Here is a 20,437-nt window from a genome sequence, read left to right on the forward strand (position 1 = left end):
TTCTGTGTCAGTGTTCATGTCTTTTAAAACTTTTAGTGATTTGATTAGTATGCTTGTGTTTTTATATTTTGTTACTGTTTTATAATTTTTTCTTTTATAATGTACAGTGTCCTTGAGTGCCTAAAATTAAAGATGTTATTATTATTATTAGAAATTTTTGCCTATATTACAGTTAGGAGAGCTGGTTTCATTTGATAGACTTTTTTTTTTATTAAACACTAGCTTTTGAACAATAAATCTAATTATTGTTTTATTTTGGATTTTCTGTAAGCACACACTAACCAGCTAAACTTTTTTTTTTTTTCAAATGTGACTAAGGTAATCCGTTTTTTTTTTTTTTCCGTAATGATGATATCAGAAGTAGTCCCTCACAGGGATAGACAGAAGAGCCGCGAACTGTGACAGACTGATGTAACGTTAGTCCACGCCCCATTAATGTTGTTTGTTACGAAAACATTTTGCCTAACGCTCATAGTTTATGAATGAAGTACTTCGTCTGGCAGCGTTGCTGATCGTCCACAATTTTGCGGTCTTATCTTACTTCCAGAGTCTTGCGGTCAAATATAGATGACAAAGAAGTGAAATCGAGGACTGATTCAGCGTGTTGCAACCAATGACTGTATGCTTACAACATTCATGACGCTATCTTTGACCAGTTGCCAACTCTAGCGAGACAAATGAGCAACCGCAGCTTCAAAAACAAGACCAATATTTTTTGATAATTTATTATCATCAATATTATTTATTATCAATGGTTTACTACCAATAAATGAGCCTGCAACATATTAAACTGAAACTACCCTTATCTGAAAACTGATCTTGCATAAAATGTAAGCATCTGTTAATTAAAATTATAAAATAGATATATTGAAATATCTGAAGGCCTGACATTTTACCACGAGAGAATAATTAAAATACAGAATATATATAAAATTACAGTCCATACAGACACAAACAAGACTAATATGTTTTTTTTTTTTTTTTTTATAACCGTAACGAAACACATACTAGGATTTATTTAGATGTGAGGAAAAAAAACCTTGCACACTTTATTGTTTAAGTGTCATGATACAATATACACTGTAAAATAATGTAATATATACTGTAAATGTACAGGTGCTGGTCATATAATTAGAATATCTTAATTATTTATTTCACTATTTCCATTCAAAAAGTGAAACCTGTATATTATATTCATTATTACACACAGACTGATATTTCAAATGTTTATTTCTTTTAGTTTTGTTGATTATTACTGACAACTAAGGAAAATCCTAAATTCAGTATCTCAGAAAATTAGAATATTGTGAAAAGGTTCAATATTGAAGACACCTGGTACAACACTCTATTCATCTAATTAACTCAAAACACCTGCAAAGGGCTTTAAAACATTTAGGGGAAGTCGTGGCCTAATGGTTAGAGGGTTGGACTCCCAATCGAAGGGTTGTGAGTTCTAGTCTCGGGCCTGATGGATTGTGGGTGGGGAGTGCATGAACAGCTCGCTCTCCAACTTCAATACTGCGAATTAGGTGCCCTTGAGCAAGGCATCGAACCCCAACTGCTCCCCGGGGACCGCAGCATAAATGGCTGCCCACTGCTCCGGGTGTGTGCTCACAGTGTGTGTGTGTGTGTGCTCACAGTGTGTGTGCGTGTGCGCGTGTGCGCGTGTGCGCGTGGCGTGTGCGCGTGTGCGTGTGCGTGTGCGCGTGTGCGTGTGCGCGTGTGCGTGTGCGCGTGTGCGCGCGTGTGCGCGTGTGCGCGTGTGTGTGTGTGTGTGTGTGTGTGTGTGTGTGTTCACTGCTCTGTGTGTGTGCATTTCGGATGGGTTAAATGCAGAGCACAAATTCTGAGTATGGGTCACCATACTTGGCTGAATGTCACTTCACTCACTTAAATTGTCTCTCAGTCTAGTTCTGTAGGCTACACAATCATGGGTAAGACTGCTGACTTGACAGTTGTCCAAAAGACGACCTTGCACAAGGAGGGCAAGACACAAAAGGTCATTGCAAAAGAGGCTGGCTGTTTACAGAGCTCTGTGTCCAAGCACATTAATAGAGAGTCGAAGGGAAGGAAAAGATGTGATAGAAAAAAGTGTACAAGCAATAGGGATAACCGCACCCTGGAGAGGATTGTGAAACAAAACTCATTCAAAAAAAATGTGGGGTAGATTCACAAAGAGTGGACTGCAGCTGGAGTCAGTGCTTCAAAAACCACTACACAAAGACGTATGCAAGACATGGGTTTCAGCTGTCGCATTCCCTGTATCAAGCCACTCTTGAACAACAGGCATCTCGCTTCAAAAAGGACTGGACTGCTGCTGAGTAGTCCAAAGTTATGTTCTCTGATGAAAAGTAAATTTAACATTTCCTTTGGATAGTCAACGGTCCCAGAGTCAGGAGGAAGAGAGGAGAGGCACACAGTCCACGTTTCTTGAGGTCCAGTGTAAAGTTTCCACAGTCAGTGATAGTTTGGGGTGGCCACGTCATCTGGTGTTGGGTCACCTGTGTTTTCTGAGGTCCAAGGTCAACACAGCCGTATACCAGGAAGTTTTAGAGCACTTCATGCTTCCTGCTGCTGACCAACTTTATGGAGAAGAAGATTTCATTTTCCAACAGGACTTGGCATCTCGCGCACAGTGCCAAAGCTACCAGTACCTGGTTTAAGGACCATGGTATCCCTTTTCTTAAATTGGCCAGCAAACTCGCCTGAACTTAACCCCATAGAAAATCTATGGGGTATTGGGAAGAGGAAGATTCGATATGCCAAGATCCAACAATGCAGAAGAATTGCTGCAGTAATTCAGGCAAAAGGAGCCCAAACTAATTATTGAATGCTGTATATGCTCATACTTTACATTCTATATTTTTTCAGTTGGCCAAGATTTCTAAAAATCCTTTCTTTGTATTGGTTTAATTTATATTTTAATTTTTCTGAGATACTGAATTTGGGATTTTCCTTAGTTGTCAGTTATAATCATAAAAATGAAAAGAAAAAACATTTGAAATATATCGGTCTGTGTGTAATGAATGACTTATAATATACAAGTTTAAATTTTTGAATGGAATTAATGAAATAAATCAACTTTTTGATGATATTCTAATTATATGACCAGCACCTGTATATGCTTTTTGAAGTGGTTCATTGTATGTCTTCATGGCTATAATGGAAAATACATAAAAAAGAGAGACATGATTGCATTTAATTTTTCCAAGTTTTTTTTTTTTTATTATTTTTTTATTATATTATCATTCTGAAGGCTCTGTGTTATTATCAGAATCAGAAAAGAGCTTATTGCCAAGTATGCTTACGCATACAAGGAATTAGTTTTAGTGACATAAACTTCCAGTACACAGAGACAACAACACACAGAGAGAAAAAAAAGGGGAGATTTACAAATTGGCAAATAAATACGTGTATAAACAATTGTGCTATAAATTATAATGGAATAGGATGGAATGATTGAAAAATATTTCAATCGTTAAAATGCCAGGTTTTAATTGATCATAGGATGTCAATGTTTAAAGCTGACTTAATACATAATCCAACACACACACAGGTTAACAAATGTTTAATGAAGTGATCCAATTTTGAATAGAATAAACTGAAATAAAGCTCTTTAAATAAAAAAAAATGGTGTACCCATTTCTGTGACGTGCCTATTTCATAACGTTTTAGGTCTGGATTCTCTTTGTTGACTTCTGAGGAAAAATGAAAATGATTAGAAATGTGGTCAGCAGTCTGACTTCTTAGCAGTCCCTTTTAGAGTAGCTCTGTAAAGATAAACCCCACAAAGCTTACTGTGAGGACTGGACATTTTTTAATTTTCTTACTTTTTCCTGAAATCACCCATCTCATATATGACAACTAATAATAATCTATTTAATAAAAGGGTTAAAAATATTTTATAAAGTCTACAGGTGCTTGTCAATAAAGTAAATTTATTTCAGTAATTAAACTCAAATTGTGAAACTCATGTATTAAATAAAATCAATGCACACAGACTGAAGTAGTTTAAGCCTTTGGTTCTTTTAATTGTGATGATTTTGAATATTAGAATTATTATATTAGAATATGATGACATGCCAATCAGCTCAAAACACTTGAACAGGTTTCCTGAGCCTTCAGTATAATGGTGAGTGATGTCAGAAAAAGAAAGAAAGAAAACATACCTTGGTTTACAATATCCCTCCCTGCTGAAAGACGCCCACTAGCTCTTCTGATTTGGCCCAAACTTTGATCTCTGAACAGTGCCCGCCGTTTCCTCTACAGATCACAAATCACATTTGCACCATTTGTCACACTGACATGTGGCGTAAAAGGGAGAGTGCACAAAACTTGTCATTTGCAAGCGAAAAACAGCTTTGAGACTCATAGCAGCAGATTCAAGCCGTTGTCGTTATACACTTGTGTTTGTGATAGAAAATCATCCAAAAAAAAAAAAAAAAAAAAATATATATATATATATGTGTGTGTGTGTGTGTGTGTGTGTAAGAAAACATTCTGCAAGTTTGCAAATACCATTTCAAGAATTCACATTCTGATTTGCGGATGTACAAAATTTGTCTGTGACTTCACATTTTATATGCAGTTTGTGGATGTGTTTTGCACCATATTCATTGCAGCAATACTAGCACAACATGTGAGCATACCAGTTTCTTGATTTGTGACTCGTATGGGATTTGTGCATCTGCAGTGGAGTACAAGTTTGAAACTTTTGTCTGTGACTTCAAATTTACTGGTACACATTTTTGGCTATTCTCTACAACTACAAATTCCACTGTCAAAGACGGTTAGTTGTTTTGCAACAAAAATATCTTCATACTATTGGCCTTACTATGAGCAGACTGAGGGTGCTCATAGTAGGCTATATTCATTGGAGAATACAGTGGACATAAATGAAAATAAACGAAGTTGCTTGTCAGGTTTCAATAACAAGCAACCATATGTTTCAAAATAAGACTAAAAAACGCAGCACGCGACCCAGGATTTTTTTCACACAACTTTACAAAACAAAACAAAAAATAATAATAATAACATAGAGAAGCCCAAAGTCGCGTATAATACGAGGATTTGGTAACTCTTTGACAGTAGCTCGCCTGCTTTGAATTTTTATTTTAATTTTTTTCCCGATTTTTCAGTACATCAAGCTAACGTTACTTTAGCCGTGCGCAGGTCGTTAGAAGTTTTTGTAGTGTTAGCCTGATAATATTTTCAAGACCCAGCCAAGGTCCATTCACTTGGAGATTTCTCTCGCCACATGTCGTTAAACATTAATTATACGTATGTATTTTGCAGTATTAAAATAGTAAACCTCATTTGGGAGGAAAAACCCCTCTCTGCAGCCAGGTAAGGCAAGTTTCTTCGCTTATGACCACATGAGGGCGCCGCTGTTACTGTGAATGATCTCCCAGGCCTCGGCACTCACAATCCAGTCGCGTGCGCTCTTTGGGAAACATCCATAAAATTGAGTTTGGTTTGGAAAGGTGGGGAGGAGGGTCAATGTCGAGGGCCATTTATAGACAAAACGCGCAGAGAGAGAGAGAAAGAGCATACAAAACTTGACATATCCTTTTTAGTTTCCACAAACGTGCAATAAGCCTACAACCTGGACTGCACGAACAGAAAAACGCTCAATTATAGCAAGCACTTAGCGCTGGAAAGGATAAGTAACACTGAGGAACCAGACACATGCCATTGCTATAAATAACAGTACATTAGACAGTGGTAAGTTCACTCTCTCCATGTTTTCAAGATTTTGGAAACTTGTCTCAAGAGACAAGTTAACAAATGAATGTCATGTTTTTATTTTCTTTCTTTATTTTTTTAAAACAATTTATTAAGATTTGTAAATGCATTGGCTACCTGACAACATTTGTTCCCCTCTCTTAATAACTTAATTGTACGTTTGTGGCATAAAGAAGCTTAATTTGTAAATAATGAAGTAAAAGATGTGATTACTTTAGATTTTTTAATCTTGAAATGTATATTTGAAATTATATTTTTATAATCAGACTATGTTTGGGGCGTGCGTTTTAGAGCATGATGCATTCATTAAAAAAAAACGTAAGATTTAGCAGTCCAATGCAATAATTAAAATGGCTGTCTGTAGTATGCATTAAACTCAACTTTCTTACAATAGATAGTCAATTATTTATGGTCTCATGTGCGGGCGGTGTGTTTTTTCCTTTAGGAAACTGAAGTGCGTACGCGGCACTTACAGTGAGCTGCTGAGCACGCGGTAGCAGCTGCACTCAGTGTGAAGGAAACAGCTGTGTGTGTGTTTTGTGTATGTGTGTGTGTGTGTGCAGAGGTTTTTGACCTTTCGAAACTGTTAATCTGTCTTGAGTGGAAGCTCCATTTACTTTGTAGCCTAAATCGTTGCACAATTAATACACTTTTTTTAATGATTAATACGGAGGCCATGTGGATCACTGTGATGGAGGTAAATAAATATCTCAACCTTTTTCAGTCCCTTGAGAAAGATCATTCGTTTTTCCTCAGAAAAGTTTTGTTCTCCTCGAAGTTCCTAGTGCACCTGGAAAGAGCGTGAAAGAGCCTAATTCAGCTTCGCGGTGTTCTGGTTCAGGGCTCGCGCAGAGAGACGCGTCTCAAAACGCTTGAACACCGAATTTGCATCTTTTTGACAAATACATACAAAATATGTCAAAATACCTGTCTTGGAAAGTATGTTCGAAAAAAACTGTGGAGTAGTATGTCTTAAGCGAAAGTAAACAGTTGAGAAAAAAATAGTATGTGTATTATACTGGATGCAGTCATCTCTTTTAAAGTGACCGCGCCTAATTTAGTTAATGTTAATCCAAGAAAATGAAAAAAAGAAAATCACTCACTGCTCTTGACTGAATTACTTTGTAGTTTTAACAAGAATTAATGCACATTCAAAACAACAATTATTCAGACACCATATATATATATATATATATATATATATATATATATATATACTAGTAGGTGCAAGACACAAAAAAAATTATTACTAATGTGACCTTTTCACACCACCCACAGACTTAACAGAATTAAGCATTGCTTGGTAATTGTTCAACAAAGTATTGTGTAAATATTGTCATATTAACAGTATGAAGTTTTGGTTTATTGTAATCCATTACAAATCTTTCTATCAAAGTTATCTGACATTATCAAGATGAATTTGTTCTGACAGTTTAACACTGATTTCTTGTCATATTTTATTACCATTTTCTAAACCATAGCAAATAAACTGTGATAATGTGAGAAATGTTGGAGGTGTCTGAATACATTTTATTTTGATTATATATTTAATTGTTACAGTGAAGACTATGCAGTGCTATTTTACATTTAATTATTCGGTTTCTGAACCTAGACACTTACAAACTTGAAAAAACTAAAACATTGTGTTAATAGCACAAATAAATAAATAGAATGTGCATAAAAATTCAACAATTTCAAACAGGGCCCACTGTGCACCCTGCAACGGGCCCCCGCAAACCCCAGCTACGGCACTGCTTATTATTATTATTATTATTATTTTATTATTTAATTTTTTTGTGTGCCAAATTTCACTACGTTTCTTGTCGTCCTGTAAAACCTGTTAAAAAAAAACGTTTCATAGCCTTATTTTAGCATGGGAAATCTATGGAAGCACATTTCCATCACTGAATAAAAAATTAAAAAGGAAATTGCGACTTTTTATCTCACAATTCAGATTTTTTTTCTGACTTTGCAATTCTGACTTTCTTTTTACAGAATTATGAAATAAAAACTCCCAGTTGTGAGATTTTTTTGGGAAAAGACTGATATGTTTTCAGAATTGCTAGGTTGTATCACTCAATTCTGTGAGAATTGCGAGATAATAGTCAGAACTGTGAGGGGGAAAATCGCAATTTCCTTTTAATTTTTTTTTGTTTAGTAGTGTAAACGGGCTTTTAGTACCTCCTAAACACTTAATACTGTGTGGAAAAATGAAGTCTTGGCATTAAGCTGCATCAGAGAAATAAAATATATTCCACGTGGAGACCCAAATAACAACTAAAAACAGGATACAGAAGTTGTGCTTCTCATCGACACTTAGCCTATGTGTGTAAGTTATGAAGAATAATTAAAATAACAGCTTTAGTAGTAGCTTTCACATGTGTCATGAGCTTGATGGTTGCAGTTCAGTAAGTGATGGGTAGTCATCGTATAACGAAAGATTCTCTGACAGATTCAGCGAGTTCTTTCAATGAAAGATTCATCAGACTGATCCAAATCATTAACTCCTAAATATGAGTCTTTTTGTGCATTTCATTACAACTACATACTCTTAATAGCTGCTGGTCACATTGTACAAAGCGCTGGCAATCTCTGCTTGGATCTGCAACATATTTGTGGTGTTTCACGTCACGTCACTAACAAATTTTATGTGCTTCTTATTATTGCAGATGTGATGTCTATCAGTAAAAAGTGCACTCTTTAACAGGGAACTGTGTTTTTCTGTTCCAATAAATGTTATTGTGGAAACAGTTCATACATCGACTGCCTTTCTACTATTCTCCTATATGTCTGTCGATAATATTCGGTTAGGAGTTTGTAGTTAGATTGGGAAGTTATTACAATGTTTTATACAATGAATTACAGCATTTGTCTGACATTTCTCTTCATTCTAGTGGTAATGATACAGATACACTTTACAGCAGGATCCAACTCCATATCAAAGCAATGTTTATTCTATGTGTTGGTGAAATCTGGTGTACCATGAAGGTCTGTGACTATTTCTGGTGTCAGCAGGACAGGGGGTGTGTGGACATGTGCTCTGTGCGTAATAAAAATACCTCGACCTGTTTTATCCATGTGATGAGGCCAAGTAGAAAAAGCTGCGTTCAAAACATAAACCGATATAAATCACGTGTAAATTCACAGAATTTTTTTTTGCAACCAAGATACTTGAGCAATCATTTGCATTCTGTCCTAATTCATGATCTCCCATCTCTTTTTGCAACATACGGTAGACATGCTTTTCAAGAATGTAATGAACAAAGAGGACAAGTCTTGACATACATTTGTAACAGTCCTTCCCTCCCCTGAATTCTTCTCATTTCGGCTGTTCACACTCAAGCAATAGATGAATAAACCTCAGTGTCCTGAATGAGTGCAAGTTCATGGTGTGAAAGGGCGTCTGTTCATAAATTCTTACATTAACTTTTGTGGTCTTCAGTACACATTCAGGCATGAATAAGTCTCAGATGCAGGCAGGAATGTTTTTTTTTCTTTCGAAAGTGTTGTGTATAAATTTGGTATAAAGTAGGATCTCAAAGACATGGAGAAAGGGTCAAATTTTCCCTTCAAGTTTTATATTTTATGTTTGCATTTAAATTTAATTAAGTGTTCAAATGTTTTGTGTTGTGTCCTAATTGTCCAAGCCTGAATTGTTGTATTAACATCATGTAGAATGTATCCATTCTTTTGGTTTCTTCATTCTCCAGTGCAATGGCTCCGCCGCTCTCGCAGGCCTACAGGAGGCGCTGGTGGATGGCTGTCACATCAATCATAGAAAACCTGCTCTTCTCTGCTGTATTGTTGGGTTGGGGCTCCCTTCTTATCATGCTGAAGAATGAGGGCTTCTACTCGCACCTGTGTACAGGTACATGATTAGAAGATATCCACACTGACAGACTAAGTCTTGTTCAGAACAGTTTTATAAAACGGCATCATGCAGAGGTTTAATGTATCTTATTCTTCCTGTGATACTATTAGAGAATGTCACAGAGACTCACACTAATGTGAGTTTGACGGAACGGACGGTTTGGCTGAGCTGTATTGAGCAGGAGGAGATTCTGAATCTGGGCTTTACGATTGGCTCGTTCATCATCAGCGCAGCCACTCTGCCGCTGGGTATCCTGATGGACAAGTTTGGACCACGTCCAATCAGATTGTTTGGCAGGTGAGAGACAAACAGATATTAGCATGAAGCCAGTTTTCGGTAAAGTTTTCAACTCTAGAAGGTCAGCATTACAGCCTACTTTCAATACTACTCATGTCCTGCAACCCACATCTTGGTCACTTCCACCAACTCTCTGTTTTTGTGACTCTTGTAGTTCGTGCTTTGCCTTATCCATGGCTTTGATTGCAGTGGCATCTTATGATCCAAAAGGTCAGTGTTAAGCCACATTTAATGGTTTCAGGTGTTTCACAGCCAGAACCAAAATACTATATACAGGATGTACAGTAGAAGTATAATGACACTATATATACACACAGACTCATAGCTAAATTAATCCAAATTAGTTAATCTGTATATTTAAAGTTTTATAAGCAATGAAGGCATTGTTTCTTCTTTGCATTCACAGTGTTATCAGCTATCATATTTATTGCTGTGTCCATGAATGGGTTCGGAGGAATCTGTCTAACCTTCACTTCACTCACAGTAAGACACCTGTTCTATATTCTGAAGGCCTATTGAAGTTTTAATGTATTTGGGGTCAGTTTAATTATTTTTTCAGTGGGTGGTGGTCATGTTGACATTCAACTCTCTATTGGTGTTAAAATGTGTGTGTGTGTGTGTGTGTGTGTGTGTGTCTATAACACTACCATCAAATTTGTTGTTGTTTTTTCATTGATTTTATATATATATATATATATAAAATAACTGTTTTCCACTTGAATATATTTAAAAATACATTTTATTCCTGCAGTGGCAAGAATTTTCAGCATCATCACTTCGGTCTTCAATGTCACATGATCAATCAGAAATCTTTCTCATATGCTGATTTGCTGCTCAAGAAACATTTCTTATTTTTATGAATGCTGAAATAATGTTGTCATAATTTTTTTGAAAACTGCAGTACACTACCATTTAAAAGTTAGAAGTGAGTCAGATTGAAAAAAATAAATAAATAAAATAATAATAAAAATACTTTTATCCAGCAAGGATACATTTCTATTAAATACTGTTGTTTAGAATTTTCTATTCATCAAAAAATAGTGGAAAACACAATAAATGTATTGATTTTCACAAAGCGAATAAGCTGCATAAACTGTTTAGCATTGAACCCTGAAAATCCAGCTTCTGACAGCTTTTGCCATGACAGGAAAAAATTACATTTTAAAATGTATTAAAATAGAATTAATATTTTTCTATATTAATATACGCTAAGTTTGTGTGTGCATCTGAAAGTGGTTGGAATAATCTCTGTATGCATGTCTGTGGACATGTGTAAGGTGAAATGCAAACCTTTGAATACTGCTCCTCATTGCATCATATCAAAACACATGATTTGCGCATTTCTTCTTGTGCATATAAGATGCCATTTTCTGCACTTTCATGAGTTTCTGCTCTTGTCTGTTGCTGGTCACTTCAGTGCTGCACATGTTTTCCATCCCCTCGCTCTACAGTCTGGCATACCGATCTCAGCCAATCAAAGCACAGATCTGTCTTCACGCCCTCTGCTCCACCAAGCCCACCTTCTCCCAACATAACATGCACTGTCCTTGCTTTCCCTCACGTGTCCCCCTTATTTTTATTCTACCTAGAATGTATCATAATTGTTTTAAGATGAATTCATATATGGAATGTAATTTGTAATTCACTTCATGTATCCTAGTATTTATGTCATCCCAAAGTTCACAACCAATTTAAAACTTGTAAGTGTACAATTAAAATGATCAACTTACAGTTATCCAACATACAGTAGATCTGAACATATTATATAGGTACAGTATAACAAGGGAAATTTGCATAGATTTTATTAATCTGGATTTGATTGGATGATAAAAAGAGGACATTAAAGCAGAAATAGTTTCTTGGTCATTTTGTGCTTGACTTGTAGACATGATACATTATTTTCCAGTTAAATCATTTTGTCTTAAAAACATGCAAACATTGCCACAATGTCCCCTTTTTAGTTTATCAAGTGCACTGATCTTTTCCACCCTCCTCTTTCTGTCCTCTTGTGTCTGTGATCTTTGTGTGTTTACTGTCCGGACTGTCAAATTTCATAGTTGCATACTGGCGCACACACACACACACACACACACACACACATACTGAGTTGAACTTAGATAAAAACCTGAATCATGATTTCTATATGAGCTCCGCATGTAATGTATATGAACCGTGTGTATAATATAATCAAACGAACAAACTGTTTAAATAGTTTTAGATGGAGTATGGCATGTCACACTGAAGGACATGTCAGCTTCCTGAAAGTATTTCATTTCAGCAACCTATTCATATGCTAAAATATTACATTTATATTTAAGAGATGGCAATGAACTGTCTGTGTTTGCGTCAGTCTGAATAGGGACATCAATGTTTGTTTGTGTGTGTGTGTGTGTTTATCTGGTTGGAGTGGTAGAGCATTGTTGGTACAACAGCACAGGATTATGCTTAGCTCAGCATTTGATCATCCCCACAAATTACGGTATGCTATGCTGAATGATTTAAATAAATCGGAGCTAATTATACACTCAGAAAAAAAAAATGCTACAAAACTATCACTCTTTCAAAAGGCATGTACTTTTAAAGTACTAATAAGTACCTTTAAGATACTAATATTTACTATTTATTGTTAAATAAGGTGTAAAGATATACCCTAATAACAAACGAGTGGAACATATTCCTGATTTTTAATCACATATCTCAGCCTGTGAATGTCTGCATGTATGTAATGAAATATAATTGTATGTTATAAAATAAATATAATTACATATTAAACAACTATATTTTAATAGTATTAATAGTTATACTTATATATAAGCAATTATGTATAATAATTATATTTAAATATTAAATCAATTAAATTCTGCATTTATTTATTATGTACATATCATCAAACTTTTTATGTATAAGCAGTAGCAAACACCCATGTATGGTGAAATTCTACAGGCTGTAACATCACTGCATGAGGAGTTGTCTTCACTTATGTGTGGCTGAAGGCTGTTTCTAACTTCCAGCTAATCATGCTCTCTAGTGGCAATAGACAAACGTTACAGTTTGAATTCACATAATTATTTATGATTCTTCTCAGTTGCCAAATATGTTTGGAAATGTGCGGTCTACGATTCTTTCGCTCATGATTGGCTCATACGCGTCCTCTGCTGTCACCTTTCCAGGAGTCAAGGTAGAGATTGTTTAATTAAGCTACTAACAAGTTCAAACAACTTAACTCTATTTAGACATTTAGTCTTGCAGTGCAGCATAAGAACATGACTCTTTCTGCCTTGTCCTCTAGCTGATCTATGATCTGGGCGTCTCATTTTCGGTTATATTCTGGGGATGGGCAGGGTTTGCCTGCCTCGTCTTCCTTAACTGCTTTTTTAACTGGCCGGGAGAATCGTTTCCTGGCCCTGAGGACATCAGATACACGTCAGTACATGTCAAATACATACACTGTATGCCTAAAAAATTTGACAAGACCTAAACATCACATACAAAAGATTTGTCTATTGTTGTAAAACCGTGCATGAATTTCTGTTCCTCTTGATTTCACAGTACAATGGTGAAGTTGAGAAGTGAAGCAGCGGACCAAAGGATGTCTGAAGAAAGTTCTTTCACTCAGGAGACTCCTAAAGAGCAAGAGGCGACCAAACAGCAACCTTCCACGGATGAAGCTCCCAGCGATGGACCAGCTGCTCAGAGCCAGGGCAAGTCTCACAAACACACCAAATGATTGAGAGTCTGATAATAAAATAATCTTTATGTTGTCACTGTTCGGACCGCAGGATCTCCTCCCTTTCTCCGTTCTGTGTGCTCACCTATTTTCCTTTGGAGCATCATCACCATGGCGATGACCCAGCTCCGTCTCATTTTTTTCATGGGTGCCATGAATAAGATGCTGGAGTTCCTCGTTACCCACGGTGACCCTAATCGTGAGCATCAGCTGAACATTTCAATAAGTTGTTTTGAATGAAATAAAAAAATATGGAAGAAAATGATTCTGTTCTTTAAAATGTTTTTTCTTAACTTTGCTTATGGACAGATGGGAAAATGTAATGAAACAAACATAAAGGAGTTTGCTATAGTTTTGCAGAAGCATGTGTTAGTGGTGGGTGTTTGTAAGTGTGTAGTAAAGTTAGTAGTTTAAATTGTCTTTATATTGCATTATTATATTATATATTATTTATATTGCACTTCCTGTTTGTGTCTGTCTAGCCTCAGAGGAGTTGGTGAAGGAGGCAGAGGAGAAAGGTGAGAAAAGTCATATTATTTTGGTTTTGGTTTTGTAACAAACAGATATTTGGACACTTATGGCACACTTAAAGGGACAGTTCACCAACATGGGAAAATTCTTCATTGACTCACTGTCTACTTGTTCCAAACGTATATGAATTTCTTTCTTCTGTCGAACACAGAATGAGATGTTTTGAAGAACGTCTGTAAACAAACAGTGACCTTCATTTGGATTGGAAATCAGTGGCTACCATCAATTGTCTGGTTACCAACATTCTTCAAAACATTTTATTTTGTATTAAACTTAAGAAAGAAACTCAGTTAAAATGCAATGCAAGAAACTCAATACAGGTTTGGAACAAGTGAATGATTAGTTAAAGATGACAGAAGTAACATTTTTGGGTGTACTGTCCCTTTAATGTATCATATCATATTAAAAAAACTAAATATCAAACCAGGGAGAAATTTGAAGGAATCAAGCGAACCTTGACCTTGACACCAGTTGGTAAACATTTTAAAATGTCTCACTAAAGTTAAATTACTTCTGATAAAAAAAAAATCTAGTTTCATTTATTTGGTTTAATATGTAATGTATCAGTATAAGTATCAAGCAGTCCAATATCAGGAATATATGACAACAGTATTCAGGGAAGTGCTTGTATAGTGAGTGGAATATGTGTGTGTGTACTGGTATATATTTATATTGAAGACACAAATGTGTATAATGACATGGTTACAAAAATGTAAACATGGTTTATAAGGACACTTCCTCTTTACACCTATGGAAAGTCCCAGTAAACCACAAATGCAAGTGTATGTGTTTGTGTGTGTGTGTGTGTTATAGTGAATCTCTACTCGTCCATCTTTGGCACTCTTCAGCTGCTCTGCCTGGTGTCCTGTCCTCTGATTGGCTACATCATGGACTGGAGAATGAAGGAGTGTGAGGACGTGGTGAATTCAGCCAAGGGAGAAAAAAGGTGAAGGTGGTGAAAGAGAAGGAGAGAAATGTTCTCTTACTTCGATATGTGAGTTACATTGTTAACTGTATCCTTTCCTTGTTTTCTTCAGTCCCTCAGGGCCTCCAAAAAGGGACAGAAAGATCCAGAAACTCACCAATGCCATCAGAGCTTTCATTTTTACAAACACCCTGCTATTCATCTTTGGCATCATCTCTCTCATAGACAATCTACCCGTACAGGTTAGACACAATGTCACAAATTCACTTATTTGTTCAGAAATACTGCAGAATGTTATTTAGTTATTTAATGATATATAATTACAATTTTATTAATAAATTTTTCATATATAAATTAGCATTTTTATATTCATATACAACTCTTTAATTTAATTTAATTTAATTTAATTTACCATATATGACTTTGCACCATATATCACTTTAATTTATTTTAAAAAATATATATAATTGTGCACATATCCATAATATTAGTATATAATCAGATACATTAAATTAATAGTAATAATAATAATAAAAACATTTGAAAAACTTTTGACCTTGCTGTGTTTATGCTGCAAAACATGAAAATGTTGATGAGCATTAATTATTATATTTCTTTTTCTTCTTTCTGATCAGGTGGTGTCATTTGTTCTTCACACTGCAGTGCGGGGTTTTATTCACTCCTGCTGTGGTGGGCTCTACGCCGCTGTGTGAGTTTTTACGTTTTTGAAATGTTTTGAAATTGCGTGTTTGGCATTTTTATTACTTTTTTGTCTTCATAGTTTTTATTACATTTTAGTTTTAGTTATTTTAGTTTCTGTTATTCTAGTACTTTACACAAAACTGATAAATGTTGCCTTGGCATCTAAGTGCATTAAAATAAGTTTTAAGTTTTTTTATATTTTAGTTTTCAGTTAATATTTATATTATGATAATGTTTTTTTGTTGTTGTTTTTAAATGGGTTTTAGTTTTAGTTAATGATAATACTCTGATTCGAATCCCAAGTAACTGTAAAAATAGTTCCATAAGTTGCATATGTGTAATATTTGCAGTTTAGTTCATCCTCAAAGTGTTTATTTGTATATTTAGCTACCCAACCAATCACTTTGGCACTCTGACGGGCTTGCAGTCCATGATCAGTGCTGTTTTTGCCCTCCTACAACAACCACTCTTCATGTGCATGGTGGGACCATTGAAGGGTGATCCTTATTGGGTGAGACACCAATACACCATTCATGTATATACACATTTGCATTTAAGTAGTGCAGGTCAACAGAATCAAGATTTTGGATGAAGTACCAAACATAACACTTTCTGAATCAACAGATCAACTTGAGCCTGCTTGTGTTCTCATTGGTTGGATTCCTGCTGCCGGGATACCTCTTCTACCACCGGAGACAAATTACAAAGGAGAATGCAGCACTTGATAGACTGTCAGTGAGCCAGTCAGCGCAGGAGACCAACAGCCTCAGACAAACATATGATTCAGCAAAATATCAAATCAACGGGAACGTCTGAGGTGGAAAACATTTAGGATTGTGAATTATACGCCAGATACGAGTTATGATATCATGGCACTTCAGAAACTGAATTATTGGCCTTCGTGTTCAGTCAATGTTGAGTCTTGACAAATATAAAACAGTGTTAAAAAACAAGCAAATGTGCAATTTAAAGCATCAAACAAGACTTTGACTGTGTGACTGGTCAGGAAGTATTTTCAAGGCTTTTATTATCAATTAGAAAAACTTTATGCCATGACCTACAATATATAGTCTGCAGTTTTCTCCATTTATTATTATTGCATTGGCACTTTGAGATGTCCATTAAGTGGTAGCAGAACCAGAAGGCATTAAATATGATCAAAAACATTGACCCTTCCTTCCATGAAGCAACTCCTGCCTCATCACTTTTGTTTTGTTCCATTAAGAAAATCACAGTGTTACTGTGCACAATTAATCAGTGCATTTTATACCAAAGACAATCATTTTTAATCAAAAATGACTGAACTTGTATTGTATCTTGTTATGATCTTCTTTATGGATGTGCAGGACACAGACATATTCAAATTCACTAGTATGCCTAGTCATAAAAAATGTTAAATAACATTTGCCATATGTAGAATGTAGAGAATGTAATGTCCTTCTAAAGGGTAATCCTCATCCTCTTTCCTTCAAGACTCAGGTAAATGAGGCAGGGCTTCATGTAATGCTCACTTTACCTTGACATGGATCATTTTAATATTAAACCTTTTTTTTTGCCATCCCTCTCTCACTAAACTTGATGGAAATGCAGCTTTATATGACAAGTGGTAAATGCAGATGATTTGTTTTATCGCAGAGGCCAGTTTTGCACTATATTTTTTGTTTCAGAAGTGCTGTTTTGAATGTTACAGGACTGTAATCATGTGATCGGTTTCAATGATTACTGATGGTTCAACATAATGCTGCTTGTACTGTGCACACGACTGTAAATATGCCTGAAAGAAAAAATAAATCAAATATTTTCTCTCAAATCAGCCCATTTCTAAGCTGACTGGTTTATTTGTAAAAGAAAAAGGTTTTTAAAAAGTTGAATGAAAAATGATTCTTCATACTCATAAATAGACACAGAGGCACTAAGACACAAATATAACAGATACGATGTTTACCAGGTGTTCTGGTACATTATATAATGATATACTCTCACACATATATACACACACATCTGAGTCACTGTAACACTAAATCTGTGATGTCTTAAAAAAGGCCCAATTGTCCAGCTTGTGCTTCTCTTCTTCTCGCTCCTCGTGTTTTTATCTCAGACTGCTGCCGCTGGGCTGAGCTCCAGTCATGCCTGGGTGATCAGGGCTGTGGCGATTCTGAACATGGACAAATAACGATATTGTATTTTAGCAGAGATATCAGGTTTACTACTTATCACAATTGAATTAAAAATGTATGAACAAATCAAAAACATACTCTACTATTAGAAGTTTTACGGTGGGAAATTAATACTTGTACCAAGGATGCATTAAATGTATCAAAAGTGACAGTACAACATTACTGTTTTACTGTATTTTTGATAAATATAAATAAATGGTGAGCATAAGAGACTTAAAAAAAACATACTGAGCCCAAAGTTTTTGAACAGTAGTGTAGAAGATTTCTTATAAATTAAGGCCAATTGTAATCTGTAATGTCATATGAAGACCATAATAACTCCAATTAACCTTTTTCTTCTTCTTATCTTTCTTCTTTTTCTTTCTGTCTGGGTCATCGTCCTTCTTTTTCTTCTTCTTCTTATGGTCTGAATCTGACGGAGTTTCTGTGGATGTGAGATGTGAGTTGGACAGTCAAGATTTAAAAAAGCATATGTTCGTTTCTTTGTGTGTTTGTGTTTGACCGTCACCTGGCGGTAAGGGATCCTGAGGCCGAAGATGTTTATGCTTGTGTTTGTTCTTCTTCTTCGGTGGTTGAATGTGCATCAGTCTGTACTGCTCTGGTAACTTTGTCAGGACAGAGAGAGTCATATAAATCTTGCTCGCAAAACAACAAAGACATCAACAAACCTCTGAGTACAGTCAAAGCTGAGGCAGCATCAGTTACACTTGCCTCCCTAAATGCAAAGTGGATCCTTCTTTAGCCTCTCTCACAAACAAACAAACAAACAAACACACACTTACAGGGCCAGTGTGTAGCCTGAAGCCGGTCAGCATAGCCCCAGTGAGAGGACTGAACGAGTTGTTGCAGACTGGTGGCTTTTCAATGAGAGATCGCAGAGAGCTGTTGTCCTGAATGCCTGGGCTGTCGATCATACCTGGAGTACAGAAGGATCAACAAACTAGGCAGTGGCAGACAGTTAAAGGGATAGTTCACTCCAAAATAATAAAAAAGAAACTAAATGATAACAGAATTTGCATTTTTAGGTGAACTATCCCTTTAAGGTTCTAGAACTACTGTAATATTGGCTGTAAAAGGTAAAAGGACGCATACACACCAGGAAGCTCTGGAAGGAAGTTGCTGAGTTTCTCCTTCACCTTCTTTCCGCAGAACTTGTTATAAGCGTGCTCCAGATTGTAGTGTGTGATGAGATTAGTGTGTCCTGTCAGCTCATTCTCCACTGTGAAGAAGACATGAGTGTTAACTAGTTCACAAAGGTGACAAACTCTAAAATAACACACTACCATTACAAAATACACCATAAGGATATTTGGTTACCTTTGACACATCTGCTGTAATGACTATGTTTTATTTAATCGATAGATTACAACAAAATAATCAAGTTTCAGAATTACCAAAGTTTGAAATGAAAAATGTTCTTCAGGATCCCACTATTTTTAACTAATATATAGCTCACAGAACAACATGTAATGTATATTCATAATAGAAATTGTCAATAGATTGTAAGATTTTAATTAATGTTTATTAATTTACATGATTTTTTCACTCCTTGAAATTTTTTTCATTAATTTTGAAAAGCTGGTTTTGTCTCAGATGTCCTCTTGAAAGTTTTATGAGGCCCTCTAGTGGCTAAAAACTATAGCTCTAACTTAAACTATTATTGTTAATAAAAACAAAACCGAAACAAATTAATAGGCCTAAGTGATTTTCTTTTTATTATATTTTTAAATAACAGTAACTATTGTTAACTATTACTATACAGTTAACTACTGTTAATATGGTAATAGTATAACATTTGGTTTGGTACCATGGTTATTTGGACATAGTACCGTGGTATTCTATGAATTACCATGTAAATACCTGGGTACATGCTAAACAATCACTCTAGCTGACACTGACACAGTATTTTATCATATATTATTATTACTCACGGGGCAGTTCTCGCAGCAGGTAGAAGGGCTCGTTCATCGCCGCGGGTTTCCTGATCGGACCCCCTTCATCCACCATCTGATGCTGGAAACACATCGGGCCCATGTTTTGGGGCACCTGAGGCTTCCCGGATCCGAAGCCGAGCGCAGAGGGCCCCGCGGGACCCTGTGAATCTTGCTGACCATACAGAGAGAAGATCTCGGTCATGATGGCGAAACTACACTACGATGTTATTACTGTGTGGACGTCTGTCTCGGCTTTGCTAACGTTACTGCAGAACGACGAGCTGTTGACAATTGCTTCCGGTTGTTTGGGGAAATTTACCGTAATTTATCAAGCAACGCTACGTGATCTTATTGTACCCAGCTCCTAAACTGCACAAAATAGACTCATATAATGCGCCATAAAAATGCATTCAATTGTATAATTCTGTAATTTTTCTGCATTAATAATTCTATAAGATGAGACAAATAATTAACATTTGTGTCAGTGACGCATGTCAAAATCGTCGCTGGGAGTACATGTATTACGGT

The 20,437-nt window shown here is 35.9% G+C and overlaps 2 protein-coding genes across 2 annotated transcripts; one reads left to right on the forward strand and one right to left on the reverse strand.

Annotated features, from left to right (window-relative positions):
* The first annotated feature begins 5,490 nt into the window (after positions 1-5,490).
* On the forward strand, positions 5,491-17,611 carry LOC113095109 (large neutral amino acids transporter small subunit 3-like). Its single transcript, XM_026260716.1, has 15 exons — positions 5,491-5,724; positions 9,456-9,613; positions 9,727-9,913; positions 10,068-10,123; positions 10,320-10,396; positions 12,999-13,091; positions 13,203-13,336; positions 13,463-13,614; positions 13,693-13,839; positions 14,123-14,158; positions 14,985-15,117; positions 15,209-15,338; positions 15,732-15,805; positions 16,186-16,309; positions 16,423-17,611. Exons 2-15 carry the CDS (start codon positions 9,460-9,462, stop codon positions 16,612-16,614), a joined length of 1,689 nt encoding a protein of 562 aa, XP_026116501.1. The 5' UTR covers positions 5,491-5,724; positions 9,456-9,459; the 3' UTR covers positions 16,615-17,611.
* Positions 17,597-20,229, reverse strand: LOC113095110 (mediator of RNA polymerase II transcription subunit 19-B). The gene is made up of 6 exons (XM_026260717.1): positions 19,907-20,229; positions 19,072-19,194; positions 18,758-18,891; positions 18,484-18,580; positions 18,305-18,399; positions 17,597-17,953 (listed from the first exon to the last, which is right to left on the reverse strand). The coding sequence occupies exons 1-6, from the start codon at positions 20,109-20,111 to the stop codon at positions 17,888-17,890; spliced, it is 720 nt and encodes a 239-aa protein (XP_026116502.1). The 5' UTR covers positions 20,112-20,229; the 3' UTR covers positions 17,597-17,887.
* Between the last annotated feature and the right edge of the window lie 208 nt (positions 20,230-20,437).

Source organism: Carassius auratus, unplaced genomic scaffold (genome assembly GCF_003368295.1).
Source record: "Carassius auratus strain Wakin unplaced genomic scaffold, ASM336829v1 scaf_tig00215627, whole genome shotgun sequence".
NCBI lineage: Eukaryota > Metazoa > Chordata > Actinopteri > Cypriniformes > Cyprinidae > Carassius > Carassius auratus.